At 47.6% G+C, this 23,058-nt stretch overlaps 1 protein-coding gene and 1 long non-coding RNA gene across 4 annotated transcripts in view; one reads left to right on the top strand and one right to left on the bottom strand.

Annotated features, from left to right (window-relative positions):
* The window catches only part of HM13 (histocompatibility minor 13), a 55,978-nt gene that overhangs the window by 23,252 nt on the left and 9,668 nt on the right, over positions 1–23,058 (bottom strand). For all 3 annotated transcript variants that reach the window (XR_004179047.1, XM_031656640.1, XM_031656641.1), the window contains exons 2-4: positions 20,374–20,472; positions 8,696–8,778; positions 1,599–1,687 (exon numbers count right to left, since the gene is read on the bottom strand). Coding sequence is in view for 2 of the 3 variants with exons in the window: in XM_031656640.1 (XP_031512500.1) it covers positions 1,599–1,687; positions 8,696–8,778; positions 20,374–20,472 (271 nt within the window). In the remaining variant the exon portion in view is untranslated. The remainder of the gene's footprint in view (positions 1–1,598; positions 1,688–8,695; positions 8,779–20,373; positions 20,473–23,058) is intronic.
* On the top strand, positions 1,684–22,569 carry LOC108580632. The gene is made up of 2 exons (XR_001891956.2): positions 1,684–1,794; positions 22,193–22,569. It is a non-coding gene; the product is annotated as an uncharacterized LOC108580632 (long non-coding RNA).

The raw sequence follows: 23,058 nt of genomic DNA, 5'->3' as shown, positions 1-23,058 counted from the left end.
GCGTGGTGGCGGCGCCTGTAGTCCCAGCTACTGAAAATGGCGAAATGGCGTGAACCGAAGGCCGGAAACTGACGAGCGAGATAAAGCTGCTCACCTAGGCGACGCTCCGTCTCAAAAAAAATAAATAAATAAAAATAAAAAAAAAAAAAAAATCAACAATTGTTTCTTTGATAGAGGTTCCTTAGAGATGCACAAAGCAATCACATAAAATTGCTGCCGATTAGGGACAAGACAGCATGTGCTAGGCACCAGTAAGAGAGAATGCTATGGCCGGGCAAGGTGGCTCACGCCTGTAATCCCAGCACTTTGGGAGGCCAAGGTGGGCGAATCAAGAGGTCAGGAGATGGAGACCATCCTGGCTAACACAGTGAAACCCCATCTCTACTAAAAGTACAAAAAAATTAGCCGGGTGTGGTGGCGTGCACCTGTAGTCCCAACTACTCGGGAGGCTGAGGCAGGAGAAGGGTGTGAACCCAGGAGGTGGAGCTTGCAGTGAGCCAAGATTGTGCCACTGCACTCCAGCCTGGGCAACAGAGTGAGACCCTGTCTCAAAAAAAAAAAAAAAAAAAAAAGGGCTAGATTTCACATGCTCAGTATTTTACAGGAGAGAAATACCTGCTGGGCGTGGTGGCTCACTCATGCCTATAATTCTAGCGCTTTGGGAGGCTGAGGTGGGCAGATCACTTGAGGTCAGGAGTTTGTGACCAGCCTGGCCAACATGGCAAAACTCCATCTCTACTAAAAATACAAAAAAAATTAGCTGGGCGTGGTGGCACAGGCCTGTAATCCCAACTACTCAGTTGGCTGAGGTTTCAGTGAGCTGAGATGGCGCCACTGCACTCCACCCTGGGTGACAGAACAAGGCTCTGTCTCAAAAAACAAAAAACAACAAAAAAGAAATACCTGCTATTTGGTCAAGCCATTGATAATCTTGTTACAGTATTTGAATCCATACCCTAACCTGCAAATCCCAGGATCTCCACACTTCCCCATAGTTTGCATTTTTTTTTTAAATTAATTTTTTTATAGAGATGAGGTCTCACTATGTTGCTTAGGCTGGTTTCAAATTCCTGGCCTCAAGTGATCATCCTGTCTTGGACTCCCAAAGTGCTGGGATTACAGGCATGAGACACTGTTTCTGGTCAGTTTTTATTTTTGAAAAAGAGCTGTGGAACCCCCTTTTCAAACCTTAGGTGAGGCACTGATCACACTAAAAATATATATGAATAAAATAATCACGAAGGCCAACTTTGACTGAGTGCTTACTATGAGCCAGGCAGCATGCTGAATGCTTTCCACTTACTGACTCGCCATCTCAACAACATGACTGTGAAGGAGGTCCTAGATTAACACTTTCATTTTACAGATGGGGAAAAACAAAACAAAACAAAACACCCAATGCTCAGAGAGGTAAGGCATTCACCCAGGGTCCCATGTCTAGGTAGTAGCAGAGTTGGGATGTGAATCCAGGCCATGAGATTCCAGAGCCCACTTCTTCCATCATTCGCTCTACTGGAGAACCCCAATATTGGAGAGACAAAGGGAATGGCAGAGGAAGATACCCAAGGCACACTACAGGGAAAGTGGTTAGCACTGACCTTCCTTGTTTTCCCCAGAACCCTGTGTGAAGAGCAGCTGGTACTGTCGATTTGGAAAGGTGGCCGGAAAAAACTTATTCATGAAGGGGCTGGAAGGAAAGACAAAGCAAGTCGGCAAACAGAGCCCCCATGGGCAGTCAGCCTTAACACTCCCCTGCCCCATTTACAGCTGGCACCCTTACAGCTGTCCTGATAGGTAGGTGTTATTGTTCCCACTCTACAGATGTGAAAACAAAGGCCCTCAAAAGGTAAGTGATTTGCCCAGAGTCACACAGGGGTCCTATATCTCGGCTGAGACTCAAACCTAGGTCTTTGCACTCATAGTGATTTCTGTACTGCCTTTTTGTTAAAATCAAAGAAATGCAAAGCAGAAGCAGATAGACTTTCAGGCAAAATACCATTTTTGGGAGAGCACAGGATCCCAAAGTCTGGCCCACATGCCACCTATATGAGTCCCTTGTCAAGAAGCATATTTGTGGACTCCCTTCCAGGCCTATCAAGTTGATGACCTGACAGTCACCCCCACCCCACTCCATGACTTGACATTCTGCTCTCCAACAGCAGGCCTGAGATTTTTACAGACTCAGCTGGAATCAATCAGCCAGATGAATCATAGCCCCTGGGCAGGATCACCATCACATTCACTCCTTCCACAAGGCCTCAGTTGTTTAAGACCAGCTTGGCCTCGTCTCCAGAAGCATTCTCTCTGATTACCCAGCATGCCCCACCTCCCAGCCAGGCAGGAAGCAGAGACCTTTTCTGGACCTTTTTCAGAGCAAGATAAGCAAACCACGGCCTCTTGACCCAGCCTCGTGGCCGTACTGTGGAGTGGCTACAAGCCTGGGTGGCCCAGCCCTGAGGCCTGCTCTGCCATGCGGCTGTAGGAGACCATTTCAATGGCTCTGTCTCCCTGGACCTCAATTTTCTCACCCGTATACAGGGCTAACAATACCACCTGTCTCAGAGCATTGCTATGAAGATATGAAAGGCAGGACGAATGCTTCGCCTGGCATGGAGTCTTTAGCAGGGATGAGGCAGGCCAGGAAGTACCCACGTCACAGTGAAAAAGGGAGGGAAAAGGGAACTCCCTTTTTTTTTTTTGAGATGGAGTCTTGCTCTGTCGCCCAGGCTGGAATGCAGTAGTGCACGCTCTGCCTCTCGGGTTCATGCCATTTTCCTGCCTCAGCCTCCCGAGTAGCTGAGACTACAGGCACCTGCCACCATGCCCAACTAATTGTTTTTGTATTTTTAGTAGAGATGGGGTTTCACCATGTTAGCCAGGATGATATCCATCTCCTGACCTTGTGATCCACCCTTCTCGGCGCCCCAAAGTGCTCGGATTACAGGCATAAGCTACCGTGCCCGGAAGGCTCGATGGGAACTCTCTTCTAAAGACCCTGGTGGCATGGAGCAAGATGTAGATTCAAGAACCCTCTCTGGCCAGGTGCAGTGGCTCACGCCTGTAATCCCAACATTTGGGAGGCTGAGGTGGGCGGATCACTTGAGGTCAGGAGTTCGAGACCAGCCTGGCTAACATGGCAAAACCTCATCTCTACTAAAAAAAAAACAAAAATTAGCCCAGCATAGTGGCAGAAGCCTGTAATCCTAGCTACTCACGAGCCTGAGGCAGGAGAATCGCTTGAACCGGGCGGGGGCAGAGGTTGCAGTGAGCCGAGATTGTGCCATTGCACTCCAGTCTGGGCGACACAGTGAGACTCCGTCTCCAAAAACAAAAACAAAAAACCATCTCTGGCCCTCTATTTCTCCACTTTTCAAAGAGCCGATCCCTCCCAGCCTGTAGAGCTGTGGTGTGAATGATGGTAGGGCTTTGTGAACAGAAGCGCAGCAGGTGTAAGGGCAGAATTGGAAATGGGCTCCCACAACAGGGTTTTGAGGCGGTGGGAGGCAGAAGCTGGGTGGGTGACTGGAAGCTACTTTCAGATTAGTTTGCTGAATCAGTTTTGGGGGAGTCTGAAGTCAGGGTGTGAGTGCAGGTATGGACAGAGGCAGAAAAGCAGGCTGAAGAGCTAAGCCCTTTGCCCATCTTAGCCGGCCTCTTCCTTAGGAGCTTGGTGCTCAGTTTCTCAACCAGCAGAGTGTGACAGTTAAAGACACGGACTCTGGAGCCAGACTTCCCGGGCTCAAATCCTAACTCTGCCACTTATTAGTGGTCTGATCTTGGGAAAGTTATTTAACTGCTCTGTGCAACTGTTCCTCATCTGGAATGCTATAACACCTTTCTTGTAGGGCTACTGAGAGGATTAAATGAGCACTTGGTATCCTATAAACTTAACTGCAGCTTCAACTTCAAGTAGCAAGTCTCCAGATTGGTGTCTGTTATTCTGAGAAAAGAGAGGCTGCTCAGCACTACATAGGGGAAGAGACAAGCGACTAGGCTAGCATTGAGTCTGTGGACTTGAGAACAGAGGCCCTGTCTCATCATCTTCACCCTACCCTGGGGTGAAGATGCCTGGTGCCTGCTAGACATCTGCTAAATGCTTACTGAATGACTCTGAATGCAGACTTTTGTAGCAGGCAGAGATTCTTCCTGGCCCTTGATGGCTCATGTCAAATGTAAAGGTCATTCCTTCCCACTGACAAGCCACATCCTGGTGCCCTTCTCCCCTGGGGGTGGAAGGCAGGGTCAGTGAAACTGGTGACGTGGCTTCCTCCTCTGGGGTGGCAGATCTGGACCTTCTGGGCTTTTCTTCCCTCTGAGGTCAGCTGGGTGGGGCACGAGCTCAGACACAGATGATGAAGAAAGCCGAGGTTCCCTTTGCAGGAAGGATGTCTTGGGTTTGAATCTTGGTGACTACACAAGGTAAGGCAGGCTGTGGCCCCTGCCTTCCTCCAATACCCCAGCTGGGGTTTGTTCCCAAAGAGGCTTAATGTGGGCTTGGAAGTGGCAGTGGAGGTGGAGGGGATCCTAAGAACCTCAGCCTGTGCTGACACAGTTCAGGTGCAGCTCTCTACAGCCTTTCAGCAGGCCTCTCCTCTGCCAGTCCCCAGGAGACCACAGGCTCAATGACAGGAGGTGGCCAGCCCACCCTCTTTAAGCTCCCCCGATTTCACTTTTGCCAAAACTGTAAAGGATAGGGGTTTTGGAGTCAGACAGACCTGAGCTCAAAACCTCACTCTGCCCTTACCAGCTGTGAATCTTGGTGGTCACATAACCCCTCTGAGCCCAATTTCCCTGTCTTAAACCTTTGGATCTGTTGTTCGGATCCTGAGGAAGGTCTAAGTTTATGGATTCAGGCAGCTGATCAAAATTCTAACAACACTGTAGCCTTTCCTTGAGAATTATTTAAGAAAACTCAATTTAATTGAAACATCAATTTAATTAGTGGACCAACTTTCTAAAAAGCATGATCAAATAATCCCTTACTTACTAAAATTATTTTCACTGGATTCAGTTCTTTTCCATGTTAACTTTACAATAATGATTTCCTTCATCTGACAGTTTTTGGTCCCCATCAAATTTTTTAGCCCCATATGGTGAGCATCCCTTCTGCCTACGGCCATCCATTATTCTTATTTTTATATTTTTGAGATGGGGTCTCACTCTGTTACCACGCTGGAGTGCAGTGGCACAATCACAGCTCACTGCAACCTCTCTGCCTCCCAGGCTCATGCGATCATCCCACCTCAGCCTCCCGAGTAGTTGGGACCACAGGCACACACCACCATACCTGGCTAATTTTTGTATTTTTTGTGGAGACAGCGTCTCAACATGTTGCCCAGGCTGGTCTTGAACTCCTGAGCTCAGGTGATCCACCGGCCTCGGGCTCCCAAAGTGCTGGGATGACAGGTGTGAACCACCATGCCCAGCCGATCCATTATTTTTAAAAGGTATGGTTTTCCCAGGTCAAATTTTGTTGCTCTAAATTTCATTAAGAAAATGATTCTTCTGTTAGTTTCTAGTCACTCATACATTTTACCATGTGCACTTTTAGCTGCTGTTGGTTTTTAATTTTCTGTTGATAATATCTATCTATAAAAATTATGAAGTGGCTAAAAGATAATCAATTCTTTCTCTCTCCCCCCCCTCTCTTTTTTTTTTTTTCTTTGAGATGGAGTCTCCCTCTGTCACCCAGGCTGGAGTGCAGTGGTACGATATTGACTCACTGCCACCTCTACCTCCTGGGTTCAAGGGATTCTCCTGCCTCAGCCTCCCGAGTAGCTGGGATTACAGGGGCATGCCATCACACCTGGATACTTTTTTGTATTTTTAGTAGAGATGAGGTTTCACCATGTTGCCCGGGCTAGTCTTGAACTCCTGACCTCAGGTGATCCACCTGCCTTGGCCTCCCAAAGTGCTGGGATTACAGGTGTGAGCCACCAGGCCCAGCCTCAATTATTTCTTGACATAGATTAATCATCTATGAGAAATTGGGACAATGTCCCTTAGTTATTGTTCTAAAAGGGAAAAAAAGTCTTTGGTGTCGAGATGATAAAGGTTCATAATACCGCGCCTAGACAGCTGGGTAGAGATAAGATCTTCATTGTAGGGTTGTTGCGATAATGTTAAATAATCAGTTCCTCAGCAAACAGCCTAACAGTGGCTTTCGTTTTTTTTTTTTTTTTTGAGGCGGAGTCTCGCTCTGTCGCCCAGGCTGGAGTGCAGTGGCCGGATCTCAGCTCACTGCAAGCTCCGCCTCCCGGGTTCACGCCATTCTCCTGCCTCAGCCTCCCGAGCAGCTGGGACTACAGGCGCCCGCCACCTCGCCCGGCTAGTTTTCTGTCTTTTTTAGTAGAGACGGGGTTTCACCGTGTCAGCCAGGATGGTCTCGATCTCCTGACCTCATGATCCGCCCGTCTCGGCCTCCCAAAGTGCTGGGATTACAGGCTTGAGCCACCGCGCCCGGCCTAACAGTGGCTTTCAAAACACACTGGGCTCTCTCTGAGGTGGAGGCTGGGCTGTGGGGAGACCTGGGGGTCTCAAGCCTCTCACAGATGCTAGGGTAGGATGGGCTAGAGTTGGGGAGGATCCTAATCAGCATGGGAAAGGACACTCAATGTCTGGAAGTGACTGCCCCCACCCCACCCCTGGTCTACCACGAAAGGACAGGTATGTCCTATGAGCAAGGGCGACTGGGCCTGCCATTATCTTGGTTGTGTCCAAGTCACTCAGGTTGCCTGGGCCTCCATTTTTCAGGATGCAGGGCTGGACTAGAATTCTCCCAAGCTAGCTAGAATAAAATTTTGTGGGTGAACAATCAGTGCAGGTGAGGACAACAATGACCTCAGTTGGAAGACGAGAGGTGAAGTCCCAGCTATGTAACCCTGGGCCAGCCACTAGGCTCACTGTGTGCTTGGCACTGTGCTCTAGGAATGTTACAGCCTGGGGCTCACTAGACCCTCCCCACACCTCTGAAGAGGTACCTGCAGTCTCTCCATTTTATAGGTAGAAGAACTGATACTCAGAGCTTGAGTAACTTACACAAATTAGAGCTGGCAGCACCAGGTGTTGGTCCCAAGGCTGCCTGCCTCTTGACCCCATGCTCCTGACTACCACACTGTCCTGCCAGTGTGCCTAGAAGAATGAAGTCACATTCATATTGGCCTTTTTTTTTTTTTTTTTTTTGAGATGGAGTCTCACACTGTCACCAGGCTGGAGTGCAGTGGCACGATCTCGGCTCACTGCAACCTCTGCCTCCCAGGTTCAAGCGATTCTCCTGCCTCAGCCTCCTGAGTAGCATGTGCCATCAAGCCCAGCTAATTTTTTTGTATTTTTAGTAGAGACAGGGTTTCACCATGTTGGCCAGGATGGTCTCGATCTCCTGACCTCGTGATCTGTCCGCCTTGGCCTCCCAAAGAGCTGGGATTACAGGGGTGAGCCACCACCTGGCCTCATATTGGCTTTCAGTGCTTTTGGGAGCAGATTCTGCCTATACCCTCAATGTGCACAAACTTTCCAGCACCTGACCTCTCCCTCCTTTGTATGTCTTCCAGGTTTCCTACCCTTCAAAGAAAGCTAAGTTCAAGTTGAGTTCCTTCCTTCTGGGAACCCTGGCCACCTCTTTGTCTATCAGTGTTTCTCAGCCTGAGGCTGCACCTCTTCAACGGGGTAGACAGAAACATATTGGGACATCTTTGTAGTCACAAGCTGGGGAAGACGGGTATGCAACTCCCATTTGGTGAGCAGGGCAAGGATGCCAACTGTTTTTAATGTGTGGGATAGTCCTGCAGAGTGGAGAACTGGCCTGTCCAAAACACAAGTAGCAACCCCCCTAATGAACCACTCTCCCCACTGAAAGGACATGAGCATGTGGCAGTTTGAGTTAAGGTAGCAGTGGGAAGAGGATGGGCTCTGGACCACACCTGGGTTTGAATCCTGGCTCTGTTGCTTATTAGCGGTGTGATCCTAGCAAATTTCTTAACCTCTCTGGGCTTCAGTTTCCATGACTATCACACAGGTGTGAAAGCAAAAGCAACCCATATAAGGTTGTCTGGCAGGTTAACACAGATAATGACAGTGACAGCTAATAGTTACTGAACACTTTATATCGCCAGATACTGTGCTAAAGCTTTCCACATGACCCCATGGGAAGGGTACTATTATTTTTCTCCACATTCACTAGGAAATTGAGGCCAGAGAGATTAAGTAACTTGCCCAAGATCACAGAGCTATTAAGTGGCAGGGTCTGGACTCAAAGGTAGTCAAATTCCAGAGCCCACGCTCCTAACTTTTTACTGTGCTGCCTCTGGCTCCTTATGAAACAAGATCATGTGTGAGAAGCCCAGCATGACGCTTAGCACACAGCTAGGCCACAATACCCGGCAGGTGGTACTGGTGTTACTCACCTGAGTACTGTCACAACTAACATGACATTACTGCTCACAAATCACTTTCCCAACAGCTGTGGTGGTGGAAACACCCACCAGATCCTCATCATTTCTATAAGGAAACTGTGGCCCAGAGAGGTCATTGTTCTTGTCCTAGTCATCTACAGTGTGCAGGGGAAAGAGTCCCTTGAGTTTTATAGCCAGGATTCAAACCTGGCTCTGAGTGATGCCAAAAGTCATGTTCTCCTCCAAGACCCTGTCCTGGTTCCCGAGAAAGCTGCTTCAAATGTTGCAGAGAGATGCCTTCTGACCTGATGGTGTGGGATAGGGCCAGGATTCCCAGCACGAAGAAATACATGGACAGCAAGAGGTTGATGTACTCCTGGGAGAATATCTGAGGCAGAAATACAAAGAGAAACAGGAAGTTAGGGTTGCCAGTGGCTGTGAGGAAACCAGAGTCCCTGCTTCTCTTCTGGAGGTTGGTTTTACCCTTCTTGAGTTGGGGGACTGTCAGGAAGAGTCTCAGACAATACTAGTGGCATTCTAGTTTCTGCAGCTGTGGGGGAAAGGGAGAAACCTCAAGCCCCCAGATGTACCTTGCAAAGGGGTCTGCAGGTTTACGTTTAGTGGCTCTATTATCTGGAGAGAAGCAACTATGTTTGTGCTCAGAGTGCTGCACAGGGGTTCTGAAGGGATAAGGGAGTCTTCAGTATAGAGCCCCAAGAGAGCTGCTGGAACCTCAGAACTCACTCTTCCACACTTCCTTCTCCCTGTTTAATCATCCAGGGAGCCCCTACAGAGTGGCCACCCAGGCTCCAAGCATGCTAGTTACAAGACATCTTTCCCACTCCATTTTCCACATTCTGCTTTCTGATGACTCCTCCTGCAGTGATGGCTGAAGCTATGACAGCATCCCTGACAGCTGCTTCTTGGTCTTTTTGTCGTTAGGTGAAACTTGAGAAATATTCTGTCACGATGTTCCAGTCAATGGTCACGTGTTAATTCTGGACTTTGGAAAGGCTATGCCATGGTGCACCATGTTTGCTGCATCACTGCTGAATTTATTACTATGATGGTCTCTAAGCTGGAGGGAATAATGTGCTGTTGTGTGGGGTGTAGGGAACCTGGCCACTCTCAAGCAGGGCTGTTTTGGAATCTGCTGAACACCTGTCAGATCATATCACTCCCTTGCTGGAAGCCTTTCTGCAGCTAACTTCTGCTCTCATAAGCTGAAAGCTCACATCCACCTGTTGGCCTCTTGCCCTCGTGGTGGCCACCACAGGTCTCCTGAGCCTTGGCTCACACATGCTCTTGCTCTACACACTGCAGCCACACTGGCCTTTTTGCAGTGTGATGTGTGTGCTACATGCCCACCCACAGGCAGCCGTGGACAAGCTCTCCTGCTGCCTGAGATGTTCTCCTCTCGTCTGTCTTCACCGAGGCCACCCCTACTCAACCTTCTTTAGCTCCCAGATCAGAGAAGCTTTGCTCACATAGTTTCCATGACACAATCAACCCCTCAGTAATTCAGCCCATATTGATTGATTGCCTACTATGTGCAGGGCATTGTGCTAGACATCAGTGATTCAGCAAGGAATCAGGCAAAGCTGCTGCTCTCCTAGAGTTCATGGGCCAGTGAGGGAGAAAGAATCTCGAAAGAAACAGTTACATATATTGTTAGGTGGTAATGGGCACTAAGAAAAACAAACCAGGGCAGGGAGATAGAAAATGAAAGGGCAGAGCTGCTATTTTAGACAGGTGGTCAGGGAACTCTCTGGAGGAGAGGACATAGGACGAGAGTCATAAATGAAGGGAGCAGGTGCAAAGGTCCTGAGGTGGGTGCATGTTCATGTGTGCAGGGACTACAGAGGGCCTGTGAGCCTAGAGCTAAGGGAGCATGGACACAGTGTCAGGAAAGGAGGCTGGGTGGGAAGAGGGAGCCAGACCCTGCAGTGCCATGGGAAAGTCTTTAGATTCACCTGCATGAGACAGGCTGGTACTGGAGTGCTGAGGGCAGGGTTTGACATGATCAGACAGCATGAGAGGACCCCTCTGCTGCTGTATAGAAGACCCTGCAGGGCAAGAGTGGAAGCAGGAGCAGGAGGGGGACGGTGCCCTGGCTTAAGGGGATGGAGGGGAAGTGATGAGCAGTGTAAGGATTCCAGATCTGTTCTGCTCCCCCTACTCCTGCCCTCCCCGAGATGGAGTTTCACTTGTTGCCCAGGCTGGAGTGAAATGGTGCAATCTTGGCTCACTGCAACCTCCACCTCCTGGGTCCAAGTGATTCTCCTGCCTTAGCCTCCCAGGTGGCTGGGATTACAGGCATGCACAACCACGCCTGCCTAATTTTGTATTTTCAGTAGAGATGGGGTTTCACCATGTTGGTCAGGCTGGTCTTGAACTCCTGACCTCAGGTGATCCACCTGCCTTGGCCTCCCAAAGGTGCTGGGATTACAGGTGTGACCCACTGCACCCAACCTCCAGATCTGTTCTGGAATTGGAGCTGCAAGATGTGTGAAGGGGCTGGATATGAGGGCTTGGCGGGGCAAGGAGGATGACTCCTGGGGTTTCGGCTGAGCTAGGTCAATGCAGGTGCTGTTGTGGATAAGGGGCTTGGGCAGAAGCTTCACCCTGAAGCTGGTTCTTCCATGCTTTCCTAGTGCTATGGACCTCGCCTTGACAGCACTTTGTACAGGTGTAACTTCACATCTATCTATGTGATTGGTGTCTGTCTCTAGCGCTTAACAAGATGCTTCTTGAGGGCAGGGATGGTCAGCTGTGTTTTTCACTTCAGTATCCCCAGTACCCAGCCAGGGCCTGATGTAGCAGGCTCTCAATAAATGCAGAATGACTGAATGGAAGGGCAAATCGGTGGTCCATAATGTTAGTGCTACAAGAAAAAGACCTATGAGCAGACTTTGTAGGCATATGAATTGTGCTTTATTTATGAAGATGTGGCATACCTCTCACATTGCATTCTTTCAATCTGAGCCCTTGGGGCAAACTGCTCTCAGTCCACACCTCTGAGATTCTGGGTGGTTTCACTGTGACCCATGTGGATTGGGCACCAGGTCTCACTTTCCTTTGTGCTTTGGCTGCTAAAAAGCCAGAGCCACAACTAAACCCATTTCTAGCAAGAGGACAGGCTTTAGAGCATGGGGTATGGGTGTGGTCCTCACCCAAGGGTTGTTTTTTTTTTTTTTTTTGAGACGGAGTCTTTCTCTGTCGCCCGGGCTGGAGTGCAATGGCCGGATCTCAGCTCACTGCAACCTCTGCCTCCCGGGTTTACGCCATTCTCCTGCCTCAGCCTCCTAAGTGACTGGGACTACAGGCGCCCCCCACCACGCCTGGCTAATTTTTTGTATTTTTTAGTAGAGACAGGGTTTCACCGTGTTAGCCAGGTTGGTCTCGATCTCCTGACCTCGTGATCCGCCCGTCTCGGCCTCCCAAAGTGCTGGGATTACAGGCTTGAGCCACCGTGCCTGGCCGGGTTGTTTTATCTTATTTTAATTTTCTCCTTTAACTCTATTTCTTTTGTTTTTCTTATGCTGTTGGGTTTAATTTTTTGAGTTGCCTCAAAGGAATCAATTTTAAATAAGGTGGGATAAAGTAAATGCTATGATTTTGTGAAATGTTACCGTATTGTAAAAATTTAAAACTTATTTTAAAAACCTATTTTATAGATGATGCCTCAACATCCTCACAAATAGACTATGAATATTCTGCCCAGGTTCTCCTTCTGGCTCTCCTCTTTTTTTTTTTTTTTGAGACGGAGTCTTGCTCTGTCGCCCAGGCTGGAGTGCAGTGGTGCGATCTTGGCTTCCTGCAAGCTCTGCCTCCTGGGTTCATGCCATTCTCCTGTCTCAGCCTCCCGAGTAGCTGGGATTACAGGCGTCCGCCACCATGCCCAGCTAATTTTTGTATTTTGTTTAGTAGAGATAGGGTTTCACCGTGTTAACCAGGATGGTCTCGATCTCCTGACCTCATGATCCGCCTGCCTCGGCCTCCCAAAGTGCTGGGATTACAGGTGTGAGCCACTGCACCCGGCCCATTTCTTCTTCTTTTTTTTTTCTTTCGAAACAGGGTCTCACTTTGTTGGCCAGGCTGGAGTGCAGTGGCCCCATCTTGGCTCATTGCAGCCTCGACCTCCAGGGTTCAAGTGATCCTCCTGCCTCAGCCCCTAAGTAGTTGGGGACACAGGTGTGTGCCACCACACTGGTTAATTTTTGTATTTTTTTGTAGAGACAAGGTTTCACCATATTGGCCTGGCTGATCTTGAACTCCTGGGCTCAAATGATCTGCCGCCTTGGCCTCCCAAAGTGCTGGGATTACAGGTGTGAGCCATGGCACCTAGCCTCTGGTCCTCCTCTTCTATGACCTAATACCATACAAACATATTGGTAAATCCCCTCATGCTCTTTGCTTGTACCACCCTGAGCCCCAACAAAGGCACTTGCCCAGGGGTCTCCCCTCTCCTTCCTTCTCTCTGTCCTCTCCCCTTTCTCCTCACCTGCTTGGTTGAGTGGCTTCCTCGGAGCTCCTCCCATATGGCCCCCTGTGTGGCATGCATGCCTCCTTCTCTAGAACATGTGAGTATAGTAAATCCTGTAATTTCATAAGCCTCTCTGAGCATAGTTTCTGTGGCTGTGTGCGAGTGATCCTTAACGACTTCATAAAGGGGGCTGAGTGCAGTGGCTTGTGCCTGTAATCCCAGCACTTTAGGAGGCCAAGGCGGGAGGATTGTGTGAAGCCAGGAGTTCAAGATCAGCATGGGCAACGTGGCAAGACCCCAACTCTACAAAAAATAAAAAAAAAAATTAGGCGGGCATGGTGGTGCATGCCTGTAGTTCCAGCCACTCAGGGGGCTGAGATGGGAGGATTACCTGGGCCTGGGAGTTTAAAGTTACTGCGAACTATGATCGCACCACTACACTCCAGCCTGGGTGAAAGAGTAAGACTCTGTCTCTAAAAACAAGGAAAAAAAAACCTCACAAGGGGAACTTCCTTTTTACAACACAATTGGTGATGAGGATGGGATCATTCTAAACTCAAGGTGAAAGTCCTTGAGAGAGAGGTATATGAAATGAAAGGATTTATTATACTCATAGGTCCTACAGAAGAAGACCCATGGCCAAGTGCCTTTCTTGGGGCTCAGGGTGAAAGACACAAGCAAAAGGGGATCTCACTGATATGTCTGAATGTCACTAGGTCACAGTACAGGAAGGTGAGAAGGGAAATTGTGGCAGGGACCAGCCTTATCACAGGTACCTGTTCACCTGGGCAAAGTGTTCATTGCCTGTTGCTGGGATGTTGAGGCAACAGGAGAATATGAAGTTTTTTTGTTGCTTTTTTTGAGACGAAGTCTCACTCTGTCACCCAGGCTGGAGTGCAGTGGCATGTTCTCGGCTCACCACAACCTCTGCCTCCTGGGTTCAAGTGATTCTCCTGCCTCAGCTTCCCAGTAGCTGGGATTACAGGCATAGGCCACCGCGCTTGATTAATCAACTTTTTTGTATTTTTAGTAGAGATGGGGTTTTACCATGTTGGCCAGGCTGGTCTCGAACTCCTGACCTCAGGTGATCTGCCCACCTCGGCCTCCCAGTGTTGGGATTACAGGCGTGAGGCACTGCACCCGGCCCTGAAGTTTTAAAAAGGTACACTGCAGTTACAAACTCCAGTGCCCCAACCAGGAGGAGGGGAGGAAAAGGGCTGAGGCAGAGCCGCTGTGGTGGGCTGTTTTTCTGTTAAGCAAACCAACCAGCCAGACGTCAGGGGGGAGTCCGGGAGGAGCCCAGTGGCTGTGCTGTCCAGGCAGCTGCCTTTCAGAAATCTTACTGGGGACACTTTAAAGGCATGGGGAAGAGGTATACTCTGTGCTTCTGGCACGAGGCAGACTGAGGCTTACCTGCCTAGAGAGGAGGAAAGGCTGAGCAACAGGAAGCCAGTGCCTTAAATAAAAATGCTCACACCCACTGCTGCCAGAAATTCCTTTTGGGAGCATCTGGTCTAAGGAAAGAATCCTAAATACTAAAAATGTTAGAAGGTCTCTCAAGACTTCAGAAATATCTGCCAAAAGCAAAGGCAGAAGCAATGGGCTGGATGTACACAGAGCCACAGAGAGATTTTAAGGTACAGAGAGTGGAAAAGGAAACAGAGGGAGATGCAATGCACAGTTCTATTTATGGAAATGCAATTCCCACTCATACACACAGATACACCAACACTATATATTTTATAACAAACATATATATCTAAGGACAGAAGTCAAATGCATTAAAGCAGCTGCCTCTGGCAGAGAAAGAAATGAAGGTGGGAAATGGAGGTGGATATTGGAGTGAAGTGGGAGAAAAAAAAAACAAAGTAGGGGGGCCTGGCATAGATCAAGGATGGTATGCTATGAACCAAGGCACTTGATAAATTCAGCTGTTTTTTTGTTTGTTGTGTTCTGAGATGCAGTCTCTGTCACCAGGCTGGAGTGCAGTGCCGCGATCTCGGCTCACTGCAACCTCCAACTCCCTGGTTCAAGCTATTCTCCTGCCCCAGCCTCCCAAGTAGCTGGGATTGCAGGAGTGCGCCACCATGCCCCGCTAGTTTTTGTATTTTTAGTAGAGATGGGATTTCACCATGTTGGCCAGGATGATCTCGATCTCCGGACCTCATGATACACCTGCCTTGGCCTCCCAAAGTGCTGGGATTACAGGAGTGAGCCACTGTGCCTGGCCTAAATTCAGCTCTTTACCTGAGGTCCAGGAAAAAAGAAAAATAAATCTGTGAACAGTCAATGTTATTTAGTGCACTCTTACTTCTTAGAGTAAAAATCAGAATGACATTTTCTGTTTAAAGTGAGGGGGATGCTTTAAGTCAACTGTGCTGTATCTGCTTATAGGGATATTTTTCTTTTATTGTCAGGGTAACATTCGTGTCCAGGCTGGAGTGCAGCGGCATGATCATAGCTCACCACAGCCTTGAACTCCTGGGCTCAAGTCATCCTTCAGCCTCAACCTCCTGTGTAGCTGGGAATATAACCCTGCACCACCATGTCTGGCTAATTTTTAAATGTTTTGTAGAGATGCGGTCTTGCTACGTTGCCCAGGCTGGTTGCTCGTGGGGATACCCTGTAACCATTAAAAAGAGCATTTCTCAGGAGGCTGAGGCAGGAGAATCACTTGAACCTGGGAGGCAGAGATTGCAGTGAGCCGAGATCATGCCACTGCAGTCCAGCCTGGGTGATAGAGAGAGACTCTGTCTCAAAAAACAAAAGAAAACAAAACAACAACAACAAAAAACAACAAAAAGGATTTATAGCTGGGTGTAATGACATACGTCTATAGTCCCAAATACTCAGGAGGCTGAGACGGGAGGATCACCTGAGCCTGGGAGAACAAGGCTTCAGTAAGCTATGATTATGTGACTGCACTCCAGCCTGGGCAACAGAGCAAGAACTCATCTCTAAAAAAAAAAAAAAAAAAAAAAAAAAAAAGAGGGAGCTATGAAATAGGAAATAGGTGTTAAAAAATTATGTTTTTGGCCAGGCGCAGTGGCTCACACCTGTAATCCCAGCACTTTGGGAGGCCAAGGCAGGTGGATTACCTGAGGCCAGGATTATAGCAAGGTGAAACCCTGTCTTTACTAAAAATACAAAAATTAGCCGGGCATGGTGGCACGCACCTGTAATCCTAGCTACTTGGGAGGCTGAGGCAGGAGAATTGTTTGAACCTGGGAGGTGGAGGTTGCAGTGAGCCGAGAACGTGCCACTGCACCCCAGCCTGGGCAAGAGTGAGGCTCCATCTAAAAAAAAAAAAAAAAAAAAAGGTTTTTTATTCACTCACAGACTGGAAAAAACTAAAAATTTTGGTGCTATCCAATGCAGGTGAGCGCCTGGGTAGGCCAGCACGCTTGTAACTGTCAGTGGGAATGTAAAATGATACAATCTTTTTGGAGGGTGATTTGGCACTATCTAATTACAAATGGAGATGCATTGGACCTGGTAGACCTACTGCAGATAAACTTGAAGAAAATAAGTGCACAAATTAGGTGTATGAAGTGTTCACGACAATACTGTTATGATACCCCCAACACGGGACAGATCTTAAACACCCTCAGGGTACACTGTAAAACAGAACCATGAACATCTGTTAAAAAGAATGAGAGAGGCTGGGCATGGTGGCTCATGCCTGTAATTCCAGCACTTTGGGAGGCTGAGGCGGGCGGATCACAAGGTCAAGAGATCAAGACCATCCTGGCCAACATAGTGAAACCCCATCTCTACTAAAAATACAAAAATCAGCTGGGCATGGTGGCACGCACCTGTAGTCCCAGCTACTCAGGAGGCTGAGGCAGAAGAATCGCTTGAACCATGGAGGCGGAGGTTGCACTGAGCTGAGATTGCTCCATTGCACTCCAGCCTGGTGACAGAGCGAGACTCTATCTCAAAAAAAAAAAAAAAAAAAAAAAGAATGAAAGAATGGGGTAATTTGACTTTGTTGATATAAAAATACCTCTGTGGTAAGAATCATGTATTTGATACATATATAAATATATATAATTTAACATAAGTATAAATTTTATGCATGACAGAATCACAGGAAACTACTGGGGAGAGGATTATGGTTCATTTGTACTTTAGGTTGAAAAAAATTTTTTTAAAATTTTGAGACGAAGTCTTGCTCTGTTGCCTAGGCTGGCAACAAATTTTTTAAATGATGTACATTATTGATGAATTGGTTTATTTATTTACTTATGAATGAGATGGGGGCTCACTGTGTTGTCCACACTGGTCTGTAACTCCTGAGCTCAAGTGATCCTCCCACCTTAGCCTCCCAAAGTGCTAGGATAACAGGTGAGCCACTGCACCAGGCCTACATGTATTTTTTTTTAATTGAGCCTTTTTTTGTTTTTAATTGAGACAGAGTCTTGCTCTGTCGCCAGGCTGAAGTGCAGTGGTGTGATCTCAGCTCACTGCAACCTCTGCCTCCTGGGTTCAAGTGATTCTCCTGCCTCAGCCTCCCAAGTAGCTGGGACTATAGGCACACGCCACCATGCCCAGCTAATTTTTGTTATTTTTAGTAGAGACTGGGTTTCACCATGTTGGCCAGGATGGATTTTTTGTAGTTTTTGTAGAGATGGGGTTTCACCGTGTTGGCTAGGCTGGTCTCAAATTCCTGACCTCAGATGAATTCCTGACCACCCACTTTGGCTTCCCAAAGTGCTGGGATTACAGGTATGGGCCACTGCCCCCAGCCTACATTTTAAGATGTAAATTAAAGTCATCCTTGAGGAATTTTCAATGACCAGGAAAAAAGTTGATGTACTATTAAAAGAACAAGAAGGGGCCAGGTGTGGTGGCTCATGCCTGTAATACCAGCACTTTACAAGGCCAAGGCAGGTGGATAGCTTGAGCCCAAGAGTTCGAGACCAGCCTGGGCAACATGCAAAACCCCATCTCCACTAAAAACACGAAAATTAGCTAGGCGTGGTGGTGCACGCCTTGTAGTCCCAGCTACTCTGGAGGCAGAGGTGGGAGGATTGCTTGAGCCCAGGAGGTCGAGGATGCAGTGAGCCATGATTGCACCACTGCACTCCAGCCTGGGTGACAGAGCAAGACCCTTTCTCAAAAACAAAACAAAATAAACAAAACAAGGGCCTGGCATGGTGGCTTACATCTGTAATCTCAGTGCTTTAGCAGGCCAAGGAATTGGTAACCAGCCTGGGCAACACAGTGAAACCCTGTCTCTAAAAATAAATAAATAAATAAAATAAAATCAGCCAGTTTTTTCCACTTGAGTCCAGGAGTTGAGGTTGCAGTGAGCCATGATTGTGCCAGAGAACTCCAGGCTGCGCAACAGTGAGACCCTATCTCTAAAAAAACCAATCAACAGGCCGGGCGCGGTGGCTCAAGCCTGTAATCCCAGCACTTTGGGAGGCTGAGAGGGGCGGATCACGAGGTCAGGAGATCGAGACCATCCTGGCTAACACGGTGAAACCCCGTCTCTACTAAAAAATACAAAAAACTAGCCGGGCGAGGTGGCGGGCGCCTGTAGTCCCAGCTACTCGGGAGGCTGAGGCAGGAGAATGGCGGGAACCCGGGAGGCGGAGCTTGCAGTGAGCTGAGATCCGGCCACAGCACTCCAGCCTGGGCGACAGAGCAAGACTCCGTCTCAAAAAAAAAAAAAAAAAAAAAAAAAACCAATCAACAAAGAAAAACCTAACATAAACAATAAAAAGAAGATCTAACACTACAGTTATGATTATAATAACGCTAAACAGGTTGGGCACGGTGGCTCACGCCTGTAATCCCAGCACTTTGGGAGGCCAAGGTGGGTGGATCACAAGGTCAAGAGATCGAGACCATCCTGGCCAACATGGTGAAACCCCATCTCTACTAAAAAATACAAAAATTAGCTGGACATGGTGGCACGTGCCTGTAGTCCCAGCTACTTGGGAGGCTGAGGCAGGAGAATCACTTGAACCTGGGAGGCAGAGGTTGCAGTGAGCCGAGATTGTGCCACTGCACCCCGGCCTGGCAACAGAGTGAGACTCCATCAAAAAAAAAAAAAAAAAAAGGCTAAACATACGCTTTTTAAAAGGCGTACTGTCCCCCAGGCTGGAGTCCCCCATCCATCCGTGGGGGATGGGGGTTAGATCCAGTGGATGGATGCAGTGGCTTATGCCTGTAATCCCAGCACTTTGGGAGGCAGAAGTGGGAGGATTACTTGAGCCCAGGAGTTTGAAACCAGACTGGGCAACAAAGCAAAATCTTATTTCTAGTAAAAGAAAAAATTGGCTGGGTGCAGTGGCTCACACCTATAATCCCAGCACTTTGGAAGGCCGAGGTGGGCAGATCATGAGGTCAGGAGTTCAAGACCAGCCTGACCAACACGGTGAAACCCTGTCTCTACTAAAAATACAAAAATTAGCTGGGTGTGGTGGTGTGTGTCTACTCCCAGCTACTCAGCCGGCTGAGGCAGGAGAATCACTTGAACCCAGGAGGTGGATGTGGTAGTGAGCCGAGATTGCGCCACTGCACTCTAGCCTGGGCGACAGAGCAAGACTCTGTCTCAAAAAAGAAAAAATTAGCCGGGTGTGGTGGCGCGTGCCTGTAGTCCCAGCTACTTGGGAGGCTGAGGCAGGAGGATCTCTTGAGCCTAAGAGGTTGAGGCTGCAGTAAACTGTGATGGCGCCATTACACTCCAGCCTGGGGGACAGAGTGAGACCCTGTCCTAAAATAAATAAATAAAAAGCCCAAAAGGAGATACGCCAAATTGTTAATGACTACTTCTGTGTTGTGGAATTTATTTTTTCCTCTATTGATATACTTTCTTTAGTTTTTCTGAATATATTACTTTTATAATCCAGAAAATAGTACAACTAAAGAGAGTTTGCAGTAACATGAGAAAATGTTTATGATGTTATTAATGTGAAGTGAAAAAAGCAGCTACAAACTGAATACACCATGTGGTCACAGCTAGGGAGGAACCATGCACAGGGAGAAACAGTGGAAGGACACACCTCCGAAGGGCAACTGTGACTGTCTCTGGTAGTGGGGTTTTGGATGACTGCTGTTTTTCCCTTTTTACTTTTCTGTGTTTTCCAGGTTTTCAACACTGAGCCTGTGTAACTTTTATTGGGAAAATAAACCTCGATAAATTAAAAAAAAAAAAAAAAAAAAAAAAAAAGGCCATTAGTATGGTAGAGGTATGTCTGGGCACAAGCTATACCCCATCCCAACATAAACAGCACAATGAAACCAAACTGATATCACACAAACAAAACAAAAAGCTACATGGAGAAAAGAAATACAGACTAGTGAGAAAGGGCCCCAAACACTAACAGTTGTTGTCTTTGGGTAGGTCTAAGGGAGAATTGTTAATTTTTCTCTCTTCTTTATTTTCTATAAATGAACATGCATGGCTCTTGTGATGGGAAAAATAAAATAAAATAAGATAAAATCATTTAGATCAAATGACACAACAGGTGGCAAAAGACTTACTTTGAAAAAGAGGTAGAGCCCCAAGAGTGTGCAGCTGGCGATGATGGGGAAGCGGGCGGCATCCCGGCTGGTGATCGTTTCAGGCATGTCCGAAGCATTCTAGAGGAGAGAAGAATGGCAATAGCTCAGCACGGCTAGTTCCCATGTGTTCCTGCAAGGCTCTGCAAATGCTGTTCCCTGGGCTAGGGATGCTGCCTGCCTCATCCTGGGGCAGGATGCTCTGATCCTGCCACTTTTTTTTTTTTTTTTTGAGACGGAGTCTTGCTCTATCACCCAGGCTGGAATGAAGTGGTACAATCTTGGCTCACTGCAGCCTCCACCTCCTGGGTTCAAGTGATTCTTCTGCCTCAGCCTCCCGAGTAGCTGGGACTATAGGCATGTGCCACCATGCACAGCTAATTTTTGTATTTTTAGTAGAGATGGAGTTTCACCATGTTGGCTAGGCAGGTCTTGAATTGACCTCAAGTGATCCACCTGCCTTGGCCTCCCAAAGTGCTGGGATTACAGGTGTGAGCCACCACGACTGGCTGATCCTGCCATTCTGCCATAAGATCTGGACCCTGATCAAGAGACCAAGGAGAACCCAGGGCATGTGTGACACATCTGGGGAGAGGGGCTATGGCAGAGGCCATTCCAGTATGGAATAACTGAAAGAAGAAAACTTGGACAGGAGTGATGCCACAGCAGTTTCAGACCTCTCGAAGAGAATTGTTTTCAATTTTCTAACGGATCAGCTAAGAGGGAAAAATGACTATTCTGTCATCCAGTAGGTAATTAATATTATGAGTTGAAATTAACAACAAACAAGACAATGGCTGAAACTGCACATAGGGAGACACCAACTGTGAGGAGAAGCAAATCCTGACAAAACTTAAATTTAAGAAATTTGACTGGCAGACTTGAAAATGGTAAAAATAAAAGCCACAATTAAATTTATAATGGCAGATGCTACAGTTGGCAAGAATGTGGTGTGGGTAAAGAACTGATGAAGGATAAATATTTACATGAAAAAGAACTAAATGCAATAAAAACAATTTCAGTGTTATAAAAATGAAAAGAATTAAAAATGGAGTAACAGACCAACGTAGGAATAAATTAGCTTCACAGAATTTATGCCAAAGAAGGCTGGGCACAGTGGCTCACGCCTGTAGTCCCAGCACTTTGGGAGGCCGAGGTGGGTGGATCACGAGGTCAGGAGTTCAAGACCAGCTTTGGCCAACATGGTGAAACCCCGTCTCTACTAAAAATACAAAAATTAGCCGGGTGTGCTGGCACACGCCTGTAATCCCAGCTATGGGAGGCTGAGGCAGGAGAATCACTTGAACCCAGGAGGCAGAGGTTGCAGTGAGCCAAGATCATACCACTGCATTCCAGCCTGGGCGACAGAGTGAGACTCTGTCTCGGCGGGAGGGGAGGGGAAAGAGAATTTATGGTGAAGAACTTTCTTTTTTTTTTGAGATAGAGTTTCACTCTGTCACCTAGGCTAGAGTGCAGTGGCACAATCTTGGCTCACTACAACCTCTGCCTCCTGATTCAATCAATTCTCCTGCCTCAGCCTCTTGAGTAGTTGGGACACAGGTACATGCCACCATACCTGGCTAATTTTTGTTATTTTTTGTAGAGAGGGGGTTTCGCCATGCTGGCCAGGCTGGTCTCAAACTCTTGGCCTTAGCCTCACAAAGTGCTGGACTACAGGCGTGAGCCATTGTACCCAGCCAGAAGTTTCTAATGAAAAATTATCAATGATAATATAGTACTGGTATAAATTTATTTTCTTTCTTTTCTTTTTTTTTTTGGTATAAATTTGTATTCCAAACAGGGTCAAAAGCTTTCAGGATCACAGTGCTCTCTACCTGCCCTCTCTCTGCTAGGCAAAATCCTCACAGTCCTCAAGGGCCTAGTAAATGTCACTGCCATGAAGCCCTTCCAGATTTTCCCACTGGGACAAGCCTACTCTGCAACTGTTTTGTATCATGGCTACCGAAAGTCCTAACAATGCCAGATTAGACTTCTGCTCATGCTGAAGTCCTTCCCATAGTAGCCACAGACTCATTACAGTGCCTGAGATTCTACCATCACCATGTCCATCCTGCGAGTAAAACACCAGCATCCCTAGAAGACGGGATCACATTCAGTTACGGAGACTCACAAATATTTTGGCTCATAAAAACCAACAATAAAAAACCTGCTAAGAGAGAGGGTGTCTGGAGAAGGTAAGGCTGGCTCAGAGAGACCCTAGTGTCCCAGGTGGAAGGTTGCAAAGAGGGAAGGAGATGGGGCAGAGGGCAGTAAGGCCACAAAATGACTACTAGGAGAGGGAGGTGTGGGCTAGATTCGAAATCCTGGGCTTAAGTAATCCTCATGTCTCAGCCTCCCAAGTAGCTGGGATTACAGGCATTTGCCACTGTGCCCGGCTAAAGGAAGTACATAGACAGCACTGGCCTAGAGTATAAACCTGTCCAGCCTTTTGGGGAGGGCAATTTGGCAGGATGCATTAAATTGAAATTTCCACATGCCCAAAGATACAAAAAGAAGAGCCACAGAACAAGAACTACAAATGGCTCTTAATAGTAAAAAAAGAGTGTTTATTCTCACTCTTAATGAGCTCAAACTAAAGCACACTGAGATTCTGTTTTTTGTCTATCAGAAAGGTAAGAATCCACACACTGGGTAACATACTGAGTC

The sequence above is a fragment of the Papio anubis genome, chromosome 16 (assembly GCF_008728515.1).
Source record: "Papio anubis isolate 15944 chromosome 16, Panubis1.0, whole genome shotgun sequence".
Classification (NCBI taxonomy): Eukaryota; Metazoa; Chordata; class Mammalia; order Primates; family Cercopithecidae; genus Papio; species Papio anubis.
This window is presented reverse-complemented; position numbering and strand designations above follow the sequence as displayed.